The following is a 25,867-nucleotide window of genomic DNA, read 5'->3' as shown; positions in this document are numbered from 1 at the left end:
ATATATTTTGTGCAGATGTCTCATAGCATAAACTGCCGTAGCAATTCCAAAGTCTGCTCTTACACCAGTGATTTGTTGATGCTTAGGTGAATTAGCATTTTAGGGCTGTCTTCTTCCACAGGCTTGGTACTAAGTATCTGACAAAAGTCAGTTTGTATAAAAAAAATAAAGAATTCTGAAAATGCTTTATTTGTGGCAACATTATAATGGATAGAAACATCTATGGAATTGGTCATAAATTTAAAAAGAAGATGTTAACTTTGTTAAGAAATCAGCAAAACATCAACAGTCCACTTACTTTTATTACATTATCCCAAGTCCCATAGGTACAGACTGAAACAGTTCAGTGTTTACCTTGCTGGTCACTGGGATAGTAGCAAGAATTCAGTTGCTTTGGCTTTCAGAGTGTTCTATACTGTGCAATCATGTCATTGTGGCTTCTGCTTCATTCTCCCCTCTGTCTCCTCCCACAAAATACAAAATAACATGTAGAATAAATTGTATAAAATAACAGGAACTATAAAAGTCAGAGGCAACCAAGAATGTGTGACTATTTTACGGGCAAGGTGCCAACAGCAATGCCATTTACAGGAATTTCTATGCTTTAAGATCCAAACTAATTTTGGTTCCAAGTGAATGCTCGAGGAACCACTAATATAATTCAAGTATGCTGGATATTATCATAATTGATGATCCAGCAATTTTGGATTTGGGTAGATTTTTTTTCTTATAAGGTTGTATTTGTTAGGGTCACTCTTGAGTTTTTTTTTATCTGTGGGCCTTTTATCTACTTTTCTTTTTTTATGGGGAAGGTAAATGAGTTCTCAAATGGGATCTGTCCCTGTCCAGTTTTGTGCCGAGTTGACAGCTCTGGGTTCTGGCTTGCCATCCACAGGACTCAGTGAAGGTACTGATATTTAAAGTCTCTGGTGGTCGAGCTTCTGGCAAACTCAGAAATTTAACTTACATGTTTTCAGCAACAGCATGTCACCCATCTTTGCTAGTCAATTTTGTGGTATCAATTACTGCCCTGTGGGATGATACAAGATTATATTTATCTAGACTGACATGAAAGTATTTTAAGGCCTGTGGAGTCTTTCATTTATAGAAATGGTGTTTGTGAATGAGAACTAGGGTCTTAACAACATCTGGCAGTGTGGAGCAATGAGTGCTGTTTGGGAAGGATCACAGACTGTATCATTGAACAGAAAATCTTTGTATTCACAATGGTAAACTGAAAAAAATTTCACAACTGTGTTTTGATGAGCCTATAATAAGAAAGAAAAATATGGGCTATGACTTAGTCATGTGTAAGTAAAAATATCTTACTAATATCTAAAATCCAGTGAGAGAAATTAAAAAGAACATACACATATATTCAAGCTTTTATATAAACTTGAGTTAAAATGACAGTTATTCACAGAATATAGGCCAAGTATATAAATGTTAAAATTGCTTTCAATATAAAAATTGAAAAATGAATAGAAAACTATTAGTAACTAATGTGACAAGGGATAATATTCATACTATAAAGACGATATTCAAGAATTAATGAGAAAAATTAAACTTTAACAGAAAAAAAATCATTTGGTAAAACTTCAAATGCAGAAATAGAGTCTTGTAAGTTACAAAATAGCATATATTTATGTTTTGTTATAAATTTGGTCACAAATTTAATTAGACTCCCAGTTTTATCAATAATTCACTACAAAGTAAGTCTTACTTGGTGCTGAAGTGCATCTGAAATGGTTCTTTGCTGGATGGTAGGGTAGCAATATCTATCAAAAGTCTAAAAATATTTTTATAATTTGTAAATAAATCATTCCTCACCTTAAATTATGCCTTTAAAATGAATTCAAAGATGTATACCGAAATGTATGATCATTCATCCATTACAAAGGTATTTATAACTTTAGAATGGAAGCAAACTGAGTATTGTCTACTCAGGAACATGACTCAATCAAATGTAAACATTTAATGTTTCAAAATATTCAAAAGATTATATATTAATTAGTGATACAATCACAATAAAATGTTTATAAATTAAGTGGCCTAAAATTCTTGATTAAATATTTAAAAGCCACATCAGGAGCTGTAAATTTTATTATTCAGTTTTCTGTTACCATCATAAAAACTTCAGATAATGAACTTGTAGTGAGAAATGCTTTTTTGTGACTCATGGATTTGAGAGCTTTAGTTGTTGTCTGGTGGACATTATTTGACTTGGCGGAATATTGGGCTAGGAGTTCATGGTATAGTAAAGACACTCACCATGTATCTCTGTCAATAGAGAAGAGAGAGCAGCGTTCTTGTCTTTTTTTCAAGATATACCATCAGTGATCAGAGACTTCAAATAGTACTCACCTTCAAATAGTCTCATTACTTCTTAATAAATGCACCCTAATGAATTACTTCTTAATAAACACACCCTAATTTATGAATTCTTTAAAGCATGGACTTCTAGAGCCATTGCAAATGTAAACCATAGCATAGGAGATTACATTTATTTTTATTTTCAGCAATAAAAGTGCTTATTATAATAAGAGGGACTATAAATGTATTTTCTTTGACTTATATATGTGTGTGTGTGGTATATATATATATATATATGCAAAAATCTATATGATTGACTGAGTAGTTTGCTGAATCCTAACAATGTCAGAAGTTGAGCATCTTCCACTGAATTAATGATAGAATGTTTCCGCTACTCTCTCTGAGGTGGCACTTAGTGGCCCTTTATTACCAAATTTTCCTCATGAACAATTGCTGGCAACCATGATTCGAGTTTCTGTCCCTCTTGGTTTGTCTTCTCCAGAATTTCATGATTTTGAGATTTATCTATGGCACTGTACATGTCATTAATTTTCCTGAAGATATTATTTTGAAAGTAGAGCAGTATGTGGTTGAGTCTAAGAACTAGCCTTGTGAAGAGGGAGATCAAATGCCTCACGAAAGAAGCAAGAAACAGTGAGACTAGAAATACTGAGGGAAATGAAGTCATGTTTAATGAGCTTGTTTGTTCTTCTGTAAAACAAGGTTAGTAATTACATCTTTCCTCCCACCATGTCAGCATAATTTTGGATAAAGAACCATAATATGTTTGTGAGGAATCAATATTAAAATATCATCATCATCATCATCATCATCATCATCATTATCATCATCACCATGAATCTGGTTGTTACAGCTGATGTATAGGTGACTGTGCCTGCACTTTTAAATAGAGATTTGCATTTATATGAAATGCATGCTCTCTTTGATAAAGAAGTATTCTACATATGAAGACTCTTACTGAATTGTCTTCACAGGGATGTCTGACACACTTATGTGTTAGTGAATGGGAACTGCATTCTCTAACAGGAGTTATTTCGTATCATTTCTTTTACCTGTAGTGCCCTGTTGCTCATTTTGCTTCTCCTTACCAGGTACCTCTATGCTTAGGTCTTTCTTTCCATTAATTTTTTGGTAGAAGTTCTTAGACGTTTAAAAGGTGTGGGTTAAGATTGAGAGAAGCCAAAAGAGCCTGGAGAAAATTTCAGTTTGTTACTATACACTGTGTAGCACAATATACTCCTACATTACTTGAAAGTAATGGTTATAATAAATCTGCCTGGTCCAGTCACTCTTACTAGTTTGTTCCCTGCCATCAGACTTTGACTGGCTTCACACCATGTCCTGGAAATGCTGCTGCAATCTAGTGTGCTGTTGATGACTGTCCTCAAGACATTACACTCACTAAAGCAAAACAGTGTCAGACATCCCTGTGAAGATGATTCAGTAAGAGTTTAGGATTGACCACTTTCAATTGGATAAACTCTTTTTCCTGCATAAAACATCTTTTCCTTCTCTCAGTAGCTAATGTTTTACTATGGCTCTTTATCTTGGCATAAGACCCTGTAAAATGCCCCCTGTTTGCAGTGGCATGTCAGCTGGTGTTGTCATTATTTAGGTCATGTTGTTGAGGTGTTATGGAAACAACCCCCTTGTAATGATTAGAACACAGTGTATTGCCACAGGTGCCCTGGTTCTGTGGCACTTACAATCTTTCTGCTTTCTCCTCCATTATTTTCCCAGAACCTTAACGTAAGGGTTTCATTTCTATCTATTATTTACCAAAAATACTATTGCTTAAGGTTCATCCCCTTGGGAACATTATCCTTTCTTTTTTTTCTGTTATAATACCTCATGTAAAAGCCAAGTAAGAATAACTAATAATCATAATTAAATGGTTATATAGACGCCTTTGGGTTTTATTGGCCATGATAGCCATGCAGTTTTGACCCAAGTGCATCATTGTGCATCTGAAACCATTTATTGCTGTTCCAAATATCTACAATGGCATGTCTCAACAGATATGTGAAACAGTTTCAATTGCCTTAAAAGTGGGTTTGCTTAAATGCATCAATAAACCTCACACAATATACAAGTACCATGGCTCTGAAACGTGCAGAATAAACTTGTGTATATATTTAACTTTTAACTTTTAATTTAAGCATTGATTTCTTGATCTAGGGAATGTAGGTGGGAATAAAAAGTGGGAAATAATGAGAGCTCAGCAACTTCATATGTGTAGAAAAAAAACTAAACCTGCCTTGTAGAAACATTATTTTTAACTTAGTATGTGCCATGTTGGAAAGAAGCTGGTAAATAACTATTGAGCAGGCTTTGTCTAACTGTGGAGTTCTAACTTCTTGAACTATAAAGTGGAAAAGGGAGTGAGAGTCAACAGAGAAAACAAAAGCCAGAGCCACTGAAAGACTGTGCTTTTGTGTCTCAGGAGCTAATGTGAATTCTTCAGCATTGCTTTGTCTCTGTTCAGGTTCAGCATCTGAAATGCCCGTTTCTTCCTGGAAAGTCAGAAGAACTTTACATCATCCTTGTCTTTTAAAATGGCCATCAGTACCTTGTAATAGGTAAAGATATAGATTATAGAATTAGATGGATCTAGATTTAAGTCTACCCTGCATCATGTGATCTACTGAAAAAAACATCAACTTGTGGAACTGCTTTTTTGTTCATAATAGTGAGACAATGCTGCAAACTTCCTGAGTATATTAAGTGGTATAAACTGTGTTCTTGTTGCATAATACTCTTTGTAGTTAGTACTCAACAAATTGTCAATCATTTTTTACATTAACTCAATCAGCTCTGTTTTAACCATTAAGACTTACAAAAATTATATTAAATGCCTTTAAGGTAACTTAATACAGGTTTCAAATCCAGTTTACTCTGGTTTCAACTTTCATGCAGCTTGCATTGATTTTAATCCCCCTCCATAAGGAAAAAAAATATATAAAATTGGCCAACCAACTAAAATCATCTAATTCCCGAGCTGCTATGAATGAGATTCATTGGTGTTGAAAATAATATAAGAGAATGAATAGGTGACACATTTTCTACTTGAAGAATAACCAGAATAACCAGAATAAATAGCAAGAACACTGAGTACAATTTTCATTAGCTTTCATCATGAAATTTCTCGCCGAGGCAGTGCCACCACTTGGAAGATTTTCCAGATCACAGTAGGCCCCTGTTTCCCAGGTGAGCAGTCCTTATGTTCTAATGTGATGCTGGCCATCAGCATGAGAGGGTCAGCATGCACATGACTCAGTGTGTGGCTGGGAGACTCAGTTCTCCTTGATGAGGGCTGGGAGACATTTGCGGTGTATATGTACTGTTTGACTTGAATGTGTACGTGTTTGACTAGCCCCTGGTCAATAACTTTCTTAAGCCTCACTGTTGCAATGCATTTGTGAGATTCTGTCCAACTGATAGAATTTCTTCAAGCAGAAATTGAACATCGATGGCTTAAGTCTCCCTACCCCATATATACTAATATATTAATGCATTAGTCCAATGCCAATTTGATAAAGCTGATGAATGCCATCTAATATAATGCATACACAGAGGTGTAACTGTTTGTGCAGACTTGTTTTGTACACATTTAAGTTTAGAGCAGATTAATTAGGTGCAGCAATAAAAATATCATAAATATCAGGAAATTGTGACTATGAAGAGTTAACAATGAACATCTCAAATTCTTACACTGTTAACAAGACTCCATGGACTCATTAAAATTTTAGAATCACTGCAAAAAAAACTATTCTCATTGTGAATGGAAGTAACAGGATTTCAAGGCTCAAGGTGGATTTTTTTTTTTTTTTTTTTGCTCCTGTCTTTTTAAAATTTGTTATGCACGTTATGTGTGTGAGGGTGATTTTAAAACAATAGTCTATTAGTTGAGAGTTTCATATAGGTGTTTGATCTCACTTACCTCCCTCTTTTAGCTCCGTGCTGCCAGAATATTTTTGGTTGGGTTCTCTTCTGTTGAAGCATGCTCAACTTACCAGGGTCCTATGGACTTGCCTCCCAGAAGCTCCGAGTTGCCAATAGCTCCTCTGCCAGGGGTGGGACTTCCTGCCCAGCTCCCTTCTCCCTGCTGGGGTTTAGTGTGGCTTAGGTTTGCACAGGTCTTGTGTGTGTAGTCACAGTTGCTGTGCCCCGAGGATACTGTTTCCTTGTAGACAGCCTCTGTCTGAGGTTCTTACACTTTTTCTATCTTCTCTTTGACAATGATTACTGAGCCTTCAGAGGATGTGGCATACATGTGCCAATTAGTATGTGCGGCTTTTATTTTTAGTAAGGTACAAGCTGTTTGAATATCTTTTAATTTTTTAATGCAACACGTTTTTACACATTAGTTTCAAATCTTATTTCTAGAGGTGTGGCTGCCATTCAGTTGCAGGGAGGGAAGCGTTCAGGAAAGTCGAGATGTGTATTTACCTTCTGGTCTCTGAAGTGGCTCCTCCTACATGAGTAAGAAAAAGAGAAAGGCAGGGATGTTTGAATTTTTATTTGTTTTAAAATATCTTTCCTTTGGTGCTTCTTTCACATGCCTTGTGCACACTCATACACCGGCCACATTTACAGTTTATGTGTATCTTCCTCCTTTAATGTTACGTTGTTTATTTAGAGCAGCCGCAATGTGCTGGACAGCACCTGAGACTGAATTCAGTTAGGTTCACCACAAATTGCTAATATCTATGAGCCTTGGTGACAGGCAGGTTCTCTTCTGTGAATTCTACATCTATTAATAACTAGTTAAATTATAATCTTATAGTACAGATAGCTCTAAGATTAAGTGGCATTCCCAAATCACTTTATAGATGGCAAAGCTGGGTTAAAAAGTCCAGGCCATTAGGTATCTGGTCCTTGCTCTTAGGCACGGGGATGAACGGCCAGCACAGCCATTGAACATGCATTATGATAAAGATTAATCATATTTATTATAATCACAGCCATATGCAGCTTTCATTCTATTAGTGTTCTGATAAAATTGTTTCTATTTTTTTCCCAAAATATAAAGGTGGATGGTATAGTAAATTCTGTTTCTATCTCAAGAAACTAAGGCTTTGGAAGCACATGCAGCTGGTACAGGTTCATGTAGTGAATAAAAGGCAGAAGACTTGAGTCTAATGTCAGAGCTATCAGATGAAGATACACAAAAGTTTGCTTTCCTGCCACCAGTGTGAAATTTTTATTAGCCTACTATAATCTACATAACCTATAAGCCAGGTCTAAATTTCCTTTTTTTTCAATTTTATTGGATATTCTCTGTATTTACATTTAAAATGTTATACCCTTCCCCTCCCCACACCCCTCCCCCTCAACTTGCTTCTATGAAGGTGCTCCCTCTCCCAATCACCCTTTCCACCTCAGTGCCTTGGCTGATGATGGTGTTGTTCTTCCCATGAGAGTGCAAACCCTTCATTTCTTTTAGTCCTTTTTCTAGCTCTTTCATTGGATACACGTGTTCAGTCCAATGTCTAGCTGCAAGCATTCTCATCTACTCTGGGAGAGCCTCTGAGGAGACATCCATGTCTGGTTACTGCCTGTAAACACTTCTTGGCCTTGGTGTCAGCAATAGTGCGTGTTTGGTGGCTGCACATGGAGCGGTTCTTCAGGGGAGGCAGTCTCTGTAGATCTTTTCTTCAATCTCTGCTCCTCTATTTGACTTTGTATTTCCTCCCCTGTTTTGTTCTTTCTTCTAAGAAGGGCTGAGGCATCCACATTCTGGTCTTTCTTCTTTTTGAACTTCGTACGTTCTGTGAATGGTTTCTTGGGTATTCTGAGCTTTTTCAGGGGGTGGTGGGCAGGTCTAAATTTGTAAAAAGAGGAATTTATATTTAACAATTCTAGTGTTCATTCTTTCTGTTTCTGCATTTCTCCATCTCTCTGTGTCTCTCTGTCTCTCTGTCTCTCTCCTCTCTCTCTCTCTCTCTCTCTCTCTCTCTCTCTCTCTCTCTCTCTCTCTCTCTCTGCACATGCACACATATATAAGAGATAGAATGCCAATTTTCTGTGGATGTGGGCTGCTATTATTTAAAGGCAACATTGCATAGGCTTACTGAAGAAAATTTTAGTAGATGCTAAGTTGTAAGTGAATTTCCTTCCGAATTTTCTAAAAGAACTTTCTGAGAACTATTTCAAAGGACTTAAAAGGATTAAAACCTTATATTTTATGTACTCCTGTGACACAATATTAGATGCGGCCCTGAAGAGGCTACATTCTCAGAGCCCTGAAGAGGATGTTCTACTGCAAGCCATGGTGTGAAGAGAAATTGTCTACTGTGGAGAATTGGAGGCTACCTAGGTCTGTTTGCGTGCAGTCTAGAATGGCATTGGGAAAACTGGTTTTGGAAAGACAACTCGACTTCCTCGAAGGCACGAAGATATACATTTCACCCCAGCCTTGGGAAGTTGTCAATTGTAGCCACACAGCTGTACAATGGTGGGGAGCAGGCAGGGAAAACAACATGCTTCTGGGGGGGGGAAGTAGGATAGTATTAAAATATCTTATTAATTTTTTGTTTTTATATGAAACAAAGGCTGCTTAGGCTAGTTTTTAAAATAAGTGATTTATTTTAATATAGTTTAATGTTTTTCAAAATCTATTATCCATAAAAGAATCCCAAAGGAGGAAAATCATTTAGTCAATTTTAATAAAAGCATATTTGGAAATAATTAATAACTGTGTTATAGATAAGTGGGATCTATGATGAGAGTTCATATTTTAAAGAATATTGTAGAAATGTCGGAGAAGTCCTAAAATTTGGATAGCTCTGAGTACGGTTAAAAAGAAAAGAAACATTTTTAAAAGTATGTGGTTTTCAGACAAAAATCAAATTACTATGATGTCCTCAACACAAATGATTTTTGTGGCAAAACTGTCAAACTAGCAGAACACAAGAAAGCCATGAACTGAGTCTGGAGAAGTGGCTCAAGAGCTGACAGAGTTCTCTGTTCTTCCAGAGGACCAGAGAGAAGTTTCTTGCACCTACAGTAGCATTTCATAATCTCCAGTTCTAGGAGCTACAAGGTTGTCTTAGGAACTTTGATGTGCACGCACACGCGCGCGCGCACACATACACAAGATATATACTTACACAAGCACACTCACATAAAAAGAGACAGCTATGGGTAGAAGCCAGTTGTACGTAAAGAGAATGTTAAGACTAGTACAGAATTTTGAAATGGAGAAAGATACCCATAGAGGCACACTTGTCTGATTTCAGTACTTCTCCTAATGCTGAAATATCATCTGCCCTATGCAGACCATACTCAGGAATTAAGTTCTTGAAATACATACCCAATTATGTAGATATGTCCAGGGATTTTAATGGTATAACAACAGAATGTACAAAATTACTTTGGAGCATTTTGTGGTTCTTACTTTTCTATTGCTGGGAAGATACACCATGACCAAAGCAACTTCTAATAGGGTTTATTGTCTTCCAAGTACTTACTAAGACTGCCCATTAAGCCCTGCCTATAATACTCAAATACTCTCCAAATCCAAAGTCCCAAAGTCTTTCAAATTACTTCAAAAGCAGCATGATTGGGCTAGTTACTCCTTGGTACTTCTGTCTTAGTTACTTTTTTATAACACAAAAGACACATCATGATCGTTCATTAGGGCTTATAGTTTCAGAAAGTTAGTTAAGGTTCATAACTAGAGTAGCTCTAAAACAGTCTGAGAGCTTACCTCTTATCCACAGGCATAAGACAAAGAGAGTGGGGAGGAAGACAGACAGAGAGGGAGAGACAGAGACAGACACAGCTAGACAGACACAGAGACAGAGACATGCAGAGAGTGACAGAGAGATCAAAGAATGACATTGGCTTTGAAACCTCTACCCCTAGTGACATACTTCTTTCATTAAGAACACACCTCCTAATCTTTACCAAACAGTTCAACCAATTGGAGGCTAATGTTCAAATATATGAGCCTACACAGGCCATTCTCATTCAAACTAGCTCAGCATATGTGCTGGTTAGTTATTGTTACCTTAACTTGGATACTTGGAAAGAGGGAACTTCAGTTGAAGAACTGCCTCTATTACACCAGGCTGTGTGCGTGTCTCTATGGCATTTTCTTGATTAATGATCCCCAGCTCGCTGTATGTGGTGCTACCATGAAAAGATGCTTCTGAATTGTGTAAGCAATCAGGCTGAGCAAGCCATGGAGAGCAATCCAATGATCAGAGTTCCTCTTTTGTTTCTGCTTCAGGTCCTACTTCCAGGTTATTACCATGACTTCCTGCCTTAGCTTCCCTGAATGAAGGACTATTACCTAGAAACCAAATCAACCCTTTCCTTACTAAGTTGCTTTTGGTGATGTAGTTTTTCACAGTAATAGAAAACATACTAGGACAGTGTGGTTTGCATAAAGTACTTGAGGAGGAAGGTTTTGAACACTGTCATCTGCATGTTCTTTGTGCCTATCTCCTTGTTCCTCAGGTTTTCGTTCTTCTATATTAGAAGGACATCAAGAAGACTCAGTATGATATAATGCCCTATCAAACTTAACTTTCTTGAAGAGAATATAATCTTGAAGAATATAATATAGACTATAGGGGCTGGAGAGATGGTTCACCAATTAAGAGCATTGACTGCTCTTCCAGAGGTCCTGAGTTCAATTCCCAGCAACCACATGGTGGCTCGCAACCATCTGTAATGGGATCAGATCCCCTTTTCTGGTATTTCTGAAGACAGCTACAGTGTGCTTATATACATAAAATAAATAAAAAATATAGATTGTATATAGTTATAAACTTAGTAACTACACAAAGACTGAGCTAAAAATGATCGATGGTAAGATGGATTGCATAGTATAAAGAGGATGGAAATATGTTGAAAGACACTTTAGAATGCAAAAAATTAACACAGCTGAATTGCTACATTTAGGAATACTAAAGTGCAAACTGATCTTTTAGATTTGTAAACACTCATGGTCATAACATGTGAAATAAGCGTTTTGGATGTGTGAGACCCTATCTGCCTTGGCCAGGATACTTTATCTCTGCTTTTACCTCTTTGGATCCTCAATTAAAGCATAGGAAAACTCACTCTGGGGAGGGCACATTTCTTCTAAATGAGAAGAGGGTCCTGAGAAGCCACCCTTAGATATTTGACAGCAAAAAAATCCTGGCACAAATTACTCTAATGATGAGATGCCGCCCCCACAACCATTCACCCTTTGATCTTCATCTTCTCTGCTGTGTAGCCTCTAAATCCACTCCCTGAAGGTTCTGTGCCCATCCTTCTAATTACTGTCAGAGTAAATGTGACACCACTCTGCCTCCTCATGCTTCCTCATGTCACACAACCCCAACTATGTTTCTGACCAGAGTTAGTCTTTAAAAAATTAAAGGAGCTAAGGATCAAAGTCTGTGGCTTCAGAAAGATGCTTTCTTTTGTTTTCTTTCTTTCATTTATTTTATTTTGTTACAGTGTTCATAACACTTGGAAAAAGTGAGGACCAAGGGTAAACAACTGTAATGTTCTTGTCTTTCCCAGGAACTAACTTCTCACATATGTAAAGGAATGACTTAAGGGTCTTTAGTAACCAAGAGATTCTGGCTCCCTGTAGGCTGCTCACTCAAGGCAATATTTTGCTATCTCTTGATTACCATTCTGTAAAAAAAGCTCCACTGCCTTTGCAGTGTTTTTTTTTTTTTAACTTCATTTATTAAACTTTGTAACTCACAGAAAGCATCCAGGTTTAGTTTGTTTTGCTTGATCTTATTACCTGGCACTACATACATACACACAAAGTATCCTTAGTGAGAAATGTTAGTGGGTTGTCAGTGTGTAATAGGGAGATGCTACTGAGAAGATGAACCATGGTAGAGGGGGCCTGGATTATGCCAAGCAGTGAATTCAATACCTCACTACCTTTAGCTTACTTGCTTTCATGAAACCTCTGGATATGTAGTTGTATAATTATCTCCGTTTTAGAGATAAAAGATTTTATTTTAGAGTAAAAAAAAGATTTTTTTACTGCAATTCTTATATCAGATTAAAAGACAAAAAAAGAAGAAAGAAAAAAAAACAAGGTAATGGTTTTATCATTGTTGCCTCAAATTATATATATATATATATGTGTGTGTATGTATATATATATATGCTATATACAACTGACTTCACTTGCTTAATCTATATAGAAACAATATATATATATATATATATAGAAACAATATAATAACATCGGCTTTGGAGTGCTGTCATTACTATGAACTTACATGGTGAAAAGTGCCCAGTACCATACCTGACATCCTAGCTGTTAACACTTCAAAATGTCCCTCTCCCCGTTGTGGAATGGAATGGTGACAGGAAATGAACTGTGTGTGAATTCTGTTACACTGATACTGCTTTAGTAGAGATTAATCTGATACAGGTTTATTTTTTATTTATTTATCTTTTAATGTTCAAGTCAGTGGTTCTGCACTACTCAGCATCTCTGACTCTGGAGCACTTACGAAATGACGCAGTGAGGCAGGTGTCAGGGATTGTTACATTCTTTGTTCTTGATCCTAAAACGCAGCCTTAAATCACATCTGTTCTAACCCCGCTGGATTTTATCCCAGAACACATAGTAGTCACAGGAGTGGGAAGGGGAGGGAGTGTTACCCATTTCTTCTGGTTAATTAAAAATGAAAAATCTCTACAGTCACTAGGAAGGAAATAAGGTGGAAATTTTAAGTTCCCTAGAAATGCTTGGAGGGTGGGGGTGTAGGGAATCTCCTGGGCAGAGGGTTTTGTCAGTGCTGCTGCTAAACTGGAATGTCTGGGGAGAGTGGATACTCTGAGTATGGGGTTTGCCGGGGTCACCCCCCCCCCTGCCCCATCCCATCCCTCCTGAGTGTCCCTGCTTTAAGTGAAATTGGCCAATTTCTGCCTTTAAATGGAAAAGTTCTCCTTTATCTCTGTCACCGTGGGAGCTTTAAAAACTGTATGCTCCAATGCAGCTACACTTTCGTAAAGCTTCCTTTGAAAATTATTGGGAAGAGGGAGACACTTAAGGAAACCTCTGTGTGTGTGTGTGTGTGTGTGTGTGTATACAGTACCCTGTAGGGCACTTTAAGGGTTAAACTTTGTTGTAGAAAAGGTCTATCTTGTGGAGATATCCCTCAATTTAGAAACTACTATTGCTACAAAGGTAAGCCACAAATGCCTTCTTTTGCACAGCTTTCTATGACAGAAATTACTTTCTGTTCCCAGTGTGTATGTACGAGTTTGATTCAGTCTCTGACCATTTATCATCTACACGGGTCTTGTATCGGGTGAAGACTGTCAATCACAGTTAATAAAAGACTCTAGAACACAGCAGGGATCTCCTTTACTATAGATCCATTTTACGATAGCTCTCAATTCATTATGTCACACAAATCAAAAAGGAATCATTTATCTTATCATTCAGAGTCATCCCTTCTCCCTCCCGGTGTCCTAGCCCTAGCCCCTCCCCCTGCGCCAGTTTCCAGCCCCTCAAAGATGCTTTGTGCAAGAAAGTACAAGTTCTCCTTCTGGCTTCATTTTTGTTCTTTTTTGCTCTCCTCCTGGCTCCCCCCCAAGACAGGAGAGCAAAGCAAATGGCCCGGGTTCCCCCCCAGAGCCTGACCTGTGTTTGCAGGAGGAGAGCAGGAGAGGGAGCGCGCATTCTGGAGCAGGCTCCTCTGACTCGGACCACAGGCTGTTTTGTGCAGGCTGTCCCTCTCCTTCGAAATCAAGCATCCCCTCCCGAAGCAGCAGGCAGTGTGCCTCCATTCGGCCACATTTGGTATGCATGAGCAAGGCTGCAGGGAGAGGGGAGGTGGCTTTCTTAAGAAGGTTCAGGGGCTCAGGAAACGCCACTTGACTAGACTCCCAAGTTCCAGGAAGCCTCTGCCTTAATGGAATTTGCAGGTGTGGAGATGACCATGGGATGCCAGGGCCGTGGGGGACCGTTTATTTTCTAGGCACTGCCCAGATTTGCAGTTTCTTGTCTTCCCGGTGGAATTTGGAAGGGGTCATGAATCAGACTGATGCTTCTCGACCCCTAAATTGGACCATCCGGAAGCTATGCCACGCAGCCTTTCTCCCATCTGTCAGACTTCTCAAGGTACTGTAACTTGCTGCTTTGAATGGCTCTTACTCTGCTTTTCAGGTCGAAACGCCCAACTTCGCACTTGGGCTGGGACGCCAGTTCTGGGGCGTGAGAATGCATGCAGTTCTGGCTGTTATTACCCGTGGCTAGAGAGAGTTCCCAACACCCCTACCCCACCCCCACCCCCACCCAGGCTGGAGGATGGCCTGAGCCACATAGGGAATTAGATAAGGTCTCAGGGATTGGGGCTACCTGTGCGCATCCCCACCTTTCTTAACCATTAGCCCGCCAAACAATTAATTCTCTTATTTGGGAGGATGAGAATAATAGTGGGCACGAAATCGCTTCCTCTCCCGCATTTGGCTCCAGAACTCATTTTCTTTCCCTGGGGAAGCCCTTCGACCCACTTTTCCTTAAATGGAACCTGAGAGAACAAAGGATTCTCCTCCTCATTTTAAAAGCTCCCTGACTGGATGGCCGGTCAGGTAGAGACAAAGGGAGAATGAACCTTATCCCATAGTGACTTTTTAAAGGCAGGGTAATTTCTATCGCTTGGTCTCTGGATTGGAGTCAATGTGAGAAAGTATTGTTTCGCATACATTGAAGGAAGCTGCTCTGAGGTACACAAAAGATCCCCACTACACCTGAGCTGCAGTTGCGAGTTGTGTCCACAGTATTCCCGTTTCTGGAAGCAAATGCGTTAAAGAGGCTGAAAAAGTCCTCACAACTCCTTGGGAACCTACCTTTGTCCTCTGCCTGACAGGGAAGGGCACAAAGTGTGAGGGTGTGGAAGACAAGTATTGCTTAGAAAAGAAAATGTGTTAACCCTTGGGGTTGGGGGTTGGGAGTGAGGGTACCTATCGGAATGTTCCACATTAAAGTTTGCCAGGCAAGGCAAAGCCTTAATTCTCTTTGTCTTATTATATACGATCTTCTGATTTAATTATGAATGACCCTAGAGGAAATTGAGAATTGGCTACAACAGAGAAATGATGGATTAGCCCTGATTTTTTTTTTTTAAGGTGGTATTTTAGTTAGGTTTGATGTGGACAGATAATTCTAAATAACTAAGTGGTGCCTCCTTACCAAATATGACCCATTGTCTGAGTTTCCCTGACCCTGTTAAACACAACTGGTATTAACTTTCACAAAGTGTGCCCCCAAGTACCCTTCAAACCTCATCTTATGGTTGTCATGGCAATGACTTGCTTCCTAAGGAATATTTGGAAAGGAGAGCATTTGAGGGCATAGGGAGTGGTAGGGAAATGTCTGCACTTATGGGTGTTTTTGCTGTATTGGAGCAACATGTGTAATGAAGCATGAAGAAGAACGAACGAGGGCAGAAAATTAACAAAAATGAATATGACTTTCCCTCCAGATTTAGTAGTCAATCAAGAATAGGGAAAAGAATGTTTTGGCAAATTCGCTAAGAAAGTGAAGTTCTGTGATCCCATGAGTAATAAAAACTACCTTTTCAGTTAATGCCACTCACTGGCTTGAACCCAAAGTGATGCTTTTTTAACTCATCTTACCAGTTTTATGTATATATTATTAATGAATTCTCAATGTATTATTAATTAGTGCTCATATTTAAAATAGAAATGGTTATTAATATACTCTTCACAAAGCCAGGAGAGAAGTTTGTATTTGAGATAGGCCACTTATTTTTAGAAAAACTCTGAGCTCTGTCATCCTTTAAAATTAAACACACACATACACACAGGCCAGGAGACAAGAGCTTGTATTTTCATCTAACTGCGCCCTTCCCATTATTACATTTACTAATGTGGTACTTGATAACACTCCATCTCATGAAGGACATTAGTAAGCCTCCTTTTGCTGATCGCAGTGTCTGAAAGGGGGATGTGTTTTATTAGAGAACTTTCTCTCTAAATGACATCTGTGCATTTGAGAGTGTAGCTTCCCCATGAGACTTGAGATAGCAAGCACATTTCAAAACCTTACAAGGAAAATGAATGGCTGCCACATCCTTTCAGCAACATTTGGGCAGAAGTACTAACTTCTTTTGGAAGGCAGCTGTGCTCACCACTGAACCACCCAGCTGCTTTTGAATACGAGCAAACATGTCATCCACATGAACACAGTGGTGTGTGCTTCCCCCTCTGGGCTATTGTTGCCCCATTTTTGCTCTGTTTAGTACCTATGCATTGTCCCACGGCTTTTCTCTTCCAACCCAAAGCTCATGAGTAATAATTTGCATCTTTCATAAATGTTCTTCTTGTCTCAGGCTAAACATTAAATATTTAATAATGATTTTTCTTGCAGTTTATTGCTCATTTTCTACTTTGTCATCCTTCACCTAAGACTCCACTCCCCCTCCTCCACTCTGCCATCATCACGTTAATTTGGTGGATGGGTTTTCTAAACATCCAGATTTAATGAAACACTTAGCTAACAAAGCCAATTCTTCCATCCACCAGGTAAAATTTGTTCCTCTTCCAACTATCTTCATGGTTTTTTCCTTGTCAGAAGCCCTCTGACTTATCAGGAAATGCAGTGTGTGTTACTATGACCTGATTAGATTTAGCTAAATTCAGATCACTCACCAATTGCAGCCGTCTAGGTTCAACCTGATTTCCCTTCTTATTCTTTTTCTTGACAATGTTTTAGGTTTATTTATTTATTTATTTACTTACTTACTTATTTGCTAACTTAATTTGGTACTGTATGGATAGTCAGAAATGGTTTCACACACACACACACACACACACACACACACACTAATTTCCCATGTCCTGATAGAAATGGGTTCCAAATGAATAAGAGGGAAGCAACAGCCTTGACACATGAATTAAACCCAGCAAGTGTTAGAATGGACTTATTACTCTGTCTGAAAACATTCCATGGGTTGTTTTGTCCACCCCAAAACAAATTTTCAACATGTCCACTGACTCTCACTCTGAATTTGGAGTGTCATTTGGAAATAACACTTGGAGATGAATGTCTGGACTGGCACAGGGTAAGGATAACCAAAAGGCAGAGCCTGCTTTGAAAAGCACGTCTTGCAGATGGGACCCTTTCCAGGTGACTTCTGCTCTGCTGTAGCTGGCTTCCTTCTTATGTGGCTCAAGACTTCATTGTATATTAATCACACACACACACACACACACACACACACACACACACACACACACACACACAAGTGAATTTGATTCCTGTGACAGAATGTTCTTAGCATTTTTCATATTCATTATCAGGTCTGTCTCTGCCATTGTTTTATTTAGATTTTATTTTGGTAACTTGTGTTGAGTTTGAAGATTATTTTTAGAGCAATGAGTTTTCTTAGAAGTGAAGTCTTGGCAAGCTTTTTGAAGCTTCTGAAAAATGGGTTGCATTGGAGCAAAAGGAAGAGCTATGTAGTGCTCTTTGAATAAAAACATTTATGTTGATTCATTAATAAAGAACATTTAATGAGTATTACTCTAAAGACTTTGAACACTTTATATTGAGCAAAGGTATGATTTGAGTGAGCAATGTCCAAAATACAATAAAAGAAGGGATCAGTGATTAGAGCACTTGCTGCTATTTTAGAGGGCCACAGTTTGGTTTCTAATACTCTTGTTGGGAGGTTTACAACTGCCTCTAACTCCAGACACAGGGGATCCAACAACCTCTTTTGACCTCTATGAGTGAAGTATCCCTTCCCTACTCTCTTTCACACTTACGTGAGGAGGGAAGTGTGTGTGTGTGTGTGTGTGTGTGTGTGTGTGTGTGTGTGTGTGTGTGTGTTATATTTTACATTTGGATTTTGAGGCAGGGTCTCTCTATATATTACTACCCACCTACTTAGTTGCCCTCCCAACTGCTGGGATAAAAGGCACGCACCATCACATCTGGCTTCAATCTTTTAAACATATATATGTTATATTTGGAAAAGGTAGGTTTCACTGTGTTTAATTTCCATTGTCTTTCTTGCCAGCTCTGTGACCTCAAGGTTACATAGTCTCTCTGTAACATGGAGTTCCTTTTAAACTCGAATAGTTCCCATGGTGAGTCCCTGTGGTGAGGCCTGAGTGTTCCCTGGAAATGGAAGAACACATTATAGCTGGGCTGAGAGGATTGAATCTTCTAGTGGAAAAAATAAATGAAATAATTAATAGTGGGGTTCAAAGCACATAGGATCTTATCTATAAAAAACTGCATTTGGTCATTAGCCATTTTTCCACAACAGATGGGTTAATGTCTGCCATGAAGTGACTGTCAGATTCACTACTGTACTGTGGCTGTAGGATCTAGACCTGGTGAGACATTGTTAAGTGGAAGATGAATTGTGAGATTAGAAACCTGGAGAACCTCTAAGAACCTGGGAAGAGACCAAAGTAAAAAGAGTTAATTAAGTGGGGGCTTGCTATGTTGATTATTCGTGTCTGAAGTGAGAACCTTAGATAATCTGAATTTCCTTCTTTGGTGTCAGATTGATTGGAAGTCCCAGAACCTAAGAACAAAGACCATGAGAAAGAAGGGCAGAGCTATTTTGTGGTTCTCTTTGTGAGCCAGAAAAAAAAAAAAAATGCCATCCAGTGTTAATTAGCCAGAGACAGAAGTCGGCAATGTTCTTCTCAGTCTCACTCATTTCATTGAGTACAGATCCCACTGAAGTCGCAGTAGCATAATTTTGAAGTAAATGACACACACGTGTAGTAGTGTCATGTCTATGCTACTAGACTACAATGTGATGTTATCCAGTCATGCTAACCTGTGTGCCATTTCACCAACTCATGTCCCTCTTTGCAGCCCAGTGGACCCAGCTAATACTAGTTTTATTTTTCTTTCCTTTCTGACTTTTACATATTAGAAGTAATGGATGTTACCTGTGTAGCTAAGGGGAAGTACTTGGTAGAGCAGGGACTGAGCTATGATATCAAGACTGATGTTTTATGCTCTGTGCCTCCTTATAAAGTTGTGCCAATCTTGTCAGTCTCTTCCCAAAGCAAAACAAGATCCTACTGAACAGAGATATTTGTCGTCTACCATTGATAATGGTGGTCCTTCCAGCAAAACATTGTTCCTTAGTGCTTCCAAGTTCCCAAAAACCAGTTCTTTAGGGATTCATTTCAACCTTAATTTTTATTTGTATATTTTTTAAAAGAAATCTCATAATCTCATGCTAATATTACAGCCATGAGTCACCAAAATCAACTTTCAATTTGTACTTTAAGTGGCTGACCTCCAAAAGTTGGCCAATCCCATATGAGATTGAGGATTATTTCTGAGAGGTCGAAAAGGAGCAAACTGCAGATTTTTGCTTCATGAGGACGGGCCACAAATGGCCCTTAGTGGTGAGCAACAGTTAACTTCAAGCCATCAATTAAAACGTCCCCTTCCTATTCATTCTATCTATGCATGATGAAATTGTGATGATGTGGACTCAGAACATTTGCTGGCTGTGGATAAAGAATAATTGCTTTTTAGGAAAATAAGGTGTGTTGTTAAACAGAATCTTAATGCTGCACATAAAGAAATCTCTGTCTTTCCATCTCATAGAATATCAGCCTCCAATTCCTTTAAGAAAAAGTGAGAAAGAAATGATAAAAGCAGGAGAATGTGGCCAGGCTGAAAGCTCAAAGGACTTTCGGGTACACTTCTGGTGGTGGCTGCCACTCACGGTGCACCCTACACCATGTGACTTGGCTTTTTGGGAACTGTTCCCAGACAGTCTGAGGGGAATTTCTGCAGCCAGAAGAAATGTTCTTGTTGCTCTGGAAAGTTCTGTCTCCTCTATTGTGGACAGAAGAATGAGACTGTGTGGTAGTGGGGATGAGGAAGGAAATGGTTGGGATGTCCAAGTCCAGGGCCACCTCACTCAGGGAAGTGTGGGGTCACTGCAATGCTCCTGCCAAACTCTCTCTCTGTCTTTTGTGGTGACTTCCTGTAGTGTGGCTTCCAGGACTACCCTCTTCTGGCTTCTAGTGTAACCTCAGCTGGCCCCAGAATTTTTGACAGCTAGATTACATTTTTCCTTTCCACTATCTGACACAAATAAGCCTCTTAATCCAAAATATTCAATAAATGTGTATTGAATAATCAGAAAAACAAGTGAATCAATGGGCAAAAAAACAAATTTCATGAAATCTTAAGACTAACTATAATCTGGTGAGCCTCTGAAGAGAGCAGGTTTTCTAATCTCAAAGTAATTGATTCAGTATGAAGGAAAAGTTCCAGAACTTGTAGTTTACCCAGTTCTGAGCCCAGTAATCTGCATTTTATCCAGCTCTCCCAGTGAGCCTGTCACCCACAAGTCTTAGGAGAGCGGACCCCACATTGAGGGAAGCAGAGCCGGAAGGGAGCTTAGTTCAGTGGCCTAGCATTTGCTGACATCTGGGCTGAGCAGATTTTGTGTTAGTCAACAGTGGAAGCAAAAGGTTTGAAGTAAACAGTTCACAGGTTTTCAAAATTTAATCACAAAAGATCTTGTACAGAGAGAAATAAATTGAGTTCAGCTACCCTGCTTTGGGTTGTAGATAATGTAGCACTGTGACCTGAAGAGATATTTGTCCTCATTCCTTTAATTTTCTGCTTATTTATAATGATCCTTTCTCGGTTTCTCTTTTGTATGGCTAGATAAAACTTCACATTTTATGTGTTCTTGAATTTATTTGAAATATGGTTCTAAGCAGAGCCCCCAAAGACAGTCTTAATAATTAAGATTTTGTTATATTCCCATATGCTTTGAGGATTGCAATGAACATTCTGCATGCCCTTTAGATTGAAATGGTATTGGAAAACACCCCCAAAGGGCAGCTATAACTGACACCCACAGTGAAAAAGGCACCAGCATCCTACCGGATCTACAGCAAAATCACCAAAGCATCCAATGATTCTAGACTGGCATGGGGAAGAAGAGAACACTCAGTGCTTCTATATGAAAAAATATATATTCAGATTTAAAATTAAATCTATACATGTTATTTTTTCAATAGCACCTTGTATTAAATATGATACATGGAAGAGTATAACTAAGCAAAACTGTATTTTTTTTTTTAGTTATGATTTGACTTTGGTCATTTTGAATGGGACTTTTATGTTTTATGACACGAAAAGTTTGTATTTAAGAATATTTGGGAATTCTGTTTTACCCTTTGACTCTGCTCTACTTCATTTTCAGACACATACACCTTGGGATTATAGTTTGGGGACAGTATAATCTACTGTATTTCTTTTCCTGTAAATATTTATTAAGAGTTGTTGTAAATGTATAAATGTAAATATATTATAGGTTAATAGATTCTGGATGTGTTAAGGCAGTAAGAAAAAACAGAAAAGGAAAGGGATAAAGTTGGGGAAGACAAGAGAAGGCAGGAAAGGAGAAGAATGGGAAGGAGAGAAGAAAAGAGAAAGGAGGTGGCTATTCATCCAACACAGTGAGCCCTTGAATGGTATTTCTCAATGAAGTCCAAAACTGTTTGTCAAGAAACCCAGTTCTGAATATTCTACCCAAGTTACAATACTCAGAGGTCCTTGAGAATCTGTATTTCACCTGCAATTTTATGCATAGAAAAATTTGAAACTCTTGCCTTTTAAAGTGTAGCATGTCAGTGAAGAGACATTGGCTCATTAAATTATGCCCCTGGCAGAAGTGCATCTCAGTATCTGATTGCATCATTAAAATCTGAGTGCTGCCCATCTTTCTATACATCTATGTATACATCTATACTTCCATCTTATTTTTCATCCACTTCTTGTAATTTCTCATGCTCACAGAGTACTGAAGGATTATTACACTTGTTTCCTATGAGATCATTCAGGAAAACTAATTTACAAGGGGGATGAGGCATAATCCATTAGTAGTATCACATTCTTCTTTACTTAAGGTACTTTCATGGAGCATGACAAAGAGACCTTAAAGAAAGAACCCTAGTGTGGCGCTGCCTGTCCCTGTGGCCTTTGCTGAACTAGATACGCTCTTCCCAAGTTGTATGCTCCTTGGGTTTCCTTTTGCTTGCAAGAGTCACTTATTCATCAGATCATCCAATTAAAAAACCTAGGTTGTTGCATTTTTGCTTTACTTTGTTTTATCCTTATATAATCTGACAATTAGTCCTGCCAGATTTTCTCCTGTCTCTGATTCACCCCCTTCTGTCTATTTCTAGTTCCCAAATTTGGCCTCTCTTGTTTCTTGGGACCAAAATATTATAACTATCTCCAGTCTTGTCCACCTGAAATCATTCCTTTCCACACCCCCCAGAATGGTCTATTTAAGATGCAAGTGAGCTGAGGCTGGGGTGTGCTTGTGTCTAATGTTCTCTGATGGTTCTCTGTGTTCTTTCAAACTTCTTGACCCAATAAGTAAGGTCTTCCATGATCTGGCCTCTGATACCTCTCTGATTTCATATGTTGCTCTAACTGTGGAATTCTTCATAGTTTGTCTTTTTGCACAAGTGATTTCCATACATGGAAAGTCTAACCAATTTCTTCTCACCAACTTCTTCCATTTATTAAATGCTCAACTCAGGTGAGCAGAATGTATCCAGAAAATGATCTCCTAAGAAGCAAAATGGGACTCTCCTCCTTTGCATGGAGATCAATTGCTGTTTCTTCTTTCTAACCAATGCCAATCTGAAGATCTTCTCAGTGTTAGGAAGCCTATTTCATTCATTTTGATATAAGAGGCACTTGATAGAGAACCTTAGACACGGGTTTGAGATGAACTATGCTTGAGTAGGTAATAGTTTGAAATGAAGTCGTGTGCTGGGTTCAGGCATAGGATATTGCTGTTTAGAAAATGAAATGTCAGTACCTTCCTCTGGAATTTTTGGACAATTAAATAATATTAACATTATTTACTTTATGTCATGCCTACATTGGAAGATTAAATAATTGAATGAATAATCACTCCAATAGTAAGCAATCCAGTACCTAGTGAAAGCACTGCGAAGAGACTCAAAGAGACACTAAATAGTACAGGCCAGGTGACTGTTTTAAGAATATTTACTGAAAAGAAGGTGAGAAATTAAATTACATCATTTATTGATTGTGATAGAGTTGATGCAGTTCTTCATTTAGTGAGCTAATAGAATTTATTTCTTTAAATAATGTTCTTGCCTGGGCTATACTGTAAACTACAGAAAGTAATATTAGAAGAGCACTGTTAATCTGTTGTGACCGCTCCTGATTTACGTTTAGCTGAGGGTCTGGCAAATATCTAGAGATAATGGCATAGGCACTGTCCTACTAAAATAATCGAGTGCTTCAATGTACATGTGATTTGAGATTTGCTTTTCTGATACATTGGGCTATCTTACTACATTCGTTACTGTATATCAATATCAAGTAAAAATATTAGCTTATCAAGTATGGAAGAGATTAAAATTTTTAAGAATACGTCCACTGTTGCTTAAGTTCAATAGCACATGTGATTAGATAAAAGGCATGTAGTTAACTGTGGGCTTATGTCTGTCTTCTTGCTGGATGAAAATGTTGACGAAGAGTGAGTCATCAGATAACAATTTTTGGCCCTATGATGGCTTGAAGGATGGATGGACATGTCGGGTCTGGCAATTACACCTAGACGGGTGTGAGGATGGCTGGAGGATGTCAGGTCTGGCAGTTACACTTGGACAGGTGTGGAATGCTTTGAGTGCTTCCTTTCACTAATGTCCTGAGCTTTCAGACCCCTGTAAGACCTGGAGCAGTACCTTTGGTTTCCACATACTGTATACAAAGCAGATTCTTCACTGTTCTAATCAAAGCTGTCTCCTCACTTTGAGAAGATGGAAGTAAAATATCATCCAAAGTTGACAACGGTTTCTCTAAAAGTTTCATGTTGAAGACAAGTATTTTAAGTCTTGGTTGGGTTATTTTCTTTCTGTAGACTCTCAAGAGATCATTCCTAGACTTTGGCATGGGATGGTCTAACGTTAGATGTTCCTGTTTCACAAGAGCTTGAAGTTCACCTTACATTGGGAGAAGTAGCTGGTACTATTCACTAAAGATAGAAAGACTAAAATTGTTTTCTCATGTTATTGTCAATCACCTCTTACAAGAAAAGCAAATGTGAACAATTTCTGTGAAAAAAATTCCATGGTCTTGTTTTGCAAATTAAAAACAGTATTGTGTCAGTTTGATTGATGTATCAAGTAAAATATTTAATTGTCTCATCACTTTGTTCTATAATAACATCAACTTAAGAACTATTAAAGAAAATGCAACTCAAAGTTCATTCCAAAGAAAGCATGAAGACGTTCTACTTCAACATGATTTTTTTCCATGGCATCACCTCACATGAGCAAGGGTAGGAGATTAATTAGGGAGTTACATAGCAGGCTGTTGATCAAATGGACAGTAAACTGCACTAAACTGCATTGAAGAGGTCAATGAAAACTTGAGTTAACTTGTCAAGAGCACTTTTGCTTCTGGTGTCTCTATTGCATTGTATGTAATGAGAGAGCTTTGGGTTGGATAAGGCCAGTTAACAATGTTTCCATCAAAAGTCAGATCATAAATATTTCAGGCTTTGTGGGTCAGATATTCTCTGTTGTAACTGCTTGGTAGGCAACCAACTGTACTGTGACAAGCAATATTATTTTACTGGGGCTCAATATCAGTAATAATATGGAACATAACAAATGAGGGCAGTTGTGTCCCAGTTAAACATTCATGAGCACCAAAATTTAAATTTCATAAAATTTCAAATGCCACCCAATAGTACTCTTATTCACATTATTTATAACAATTTTAAATGCAAAAATAAAGTAATTTTAGCTTACCACTGGTAGATGGAAGGTAAATGGGACAGAGTCTGAAGAACACAGTTTGTCATCCATGACATGTCACTTCCTGCTCTAACATTTTTTAAATTGGCTGTTTCTTTTTATTTAATTTTATGCAATAAATTTTGATCATGACCCCTCCACACACACTTTCCAGATCCCCCTACAGTCCTACTCAACCACAGGCTCTCTTTCTCAAAAGAAATTAAAACAATAAAAAACTAATAAGACAAGAAATGCCAAATGAAAAGAAAAGCCCTTCTACCTTCCACCTTCTCTTTACACATAGCCTTCAAGTTCATTTTGTGTTAGCCAACTACTGGGCATATTTTCTGCTCTGGAGTGTGGGTTAATATCCAGTCACACTCAAGTGGAGAACCCAGATATTTTCCCTTTCCCAAGAGGTGTCAGTTGCAAAGACCTCCTTGTCTAGGGGTGGGACAGGAACCCATGATGGTGAATGTGCAGAAAGTGACCGCAGGGTGCAGGATCTATACAGAAGCAGAGTCAGAAAGGTGACAAAAGGCAAGAGTGATAGATCACTCCAAAGGAACAGTGTCTTCCACACACAGCAGAACTGGTGCATATATGAACTCACAGAGATTGTGACAGCCTGCACAAGACCTGCACAGGTTCAAGACCCCGCTTTAATGTGTTTTCATTCCAGAAGGGTTATGGGGATATAACAGCATGCCACCTCCGTTCACAGTCA

The 25,867-nt window shown here is 38.4% G+C and overlaps 1 protein-coding gene across 21 annotated transcripts in view; it reads left to right on the top strand.

The window, feature by feature from the left end:
* TRPM3 (transient receptor potential cation channel subfamily M member 3) overlaps positions 1-25,867 on the top strand; it is a gene marked incomplete at both ends in the record, with an annotated part of 816,961 nt that overhangs the window by 280,448 nt on the left and 510,646 nt on the right. For 15 of the 21 annotated variants that reach the window (XM_080911715.1, XM_080911713.1, XM_080911712.1 and 12 more), the window contains one exon: positions 14,264-14,440. The exons of the other annotated variants lie outside the window; for them this stretch is intronic. In XM_080911715.1, coding sequence (XP_080767841.1) covers positions 14,264-14,440 — 177 coding nt within the window. Of the gene's footprint in view, positions 1-14,263; positions 14,441-25,867 lie in introns of those variants that run through there. 21 annotated transcript variants of the gene reach the window in all.

This window comes from Micromys minutus (genome assembly GCF_963924665.1).
Source record: "Micromys minutus genome assembly, chromosome: 2".
In the NCBI taxonomy this organism is placed as follows: domain Eukaryota; kingdom Metazoa; phylum Chordata; class Mammalia; order Rodentia; family Muridae; genus Micromys; species Micromys minutus.
The sequence above is the reverse complement of the archived record's forward strand: the minus strand, read 5'-3'. Positions and strand labels throughout refer to the sequence as shown.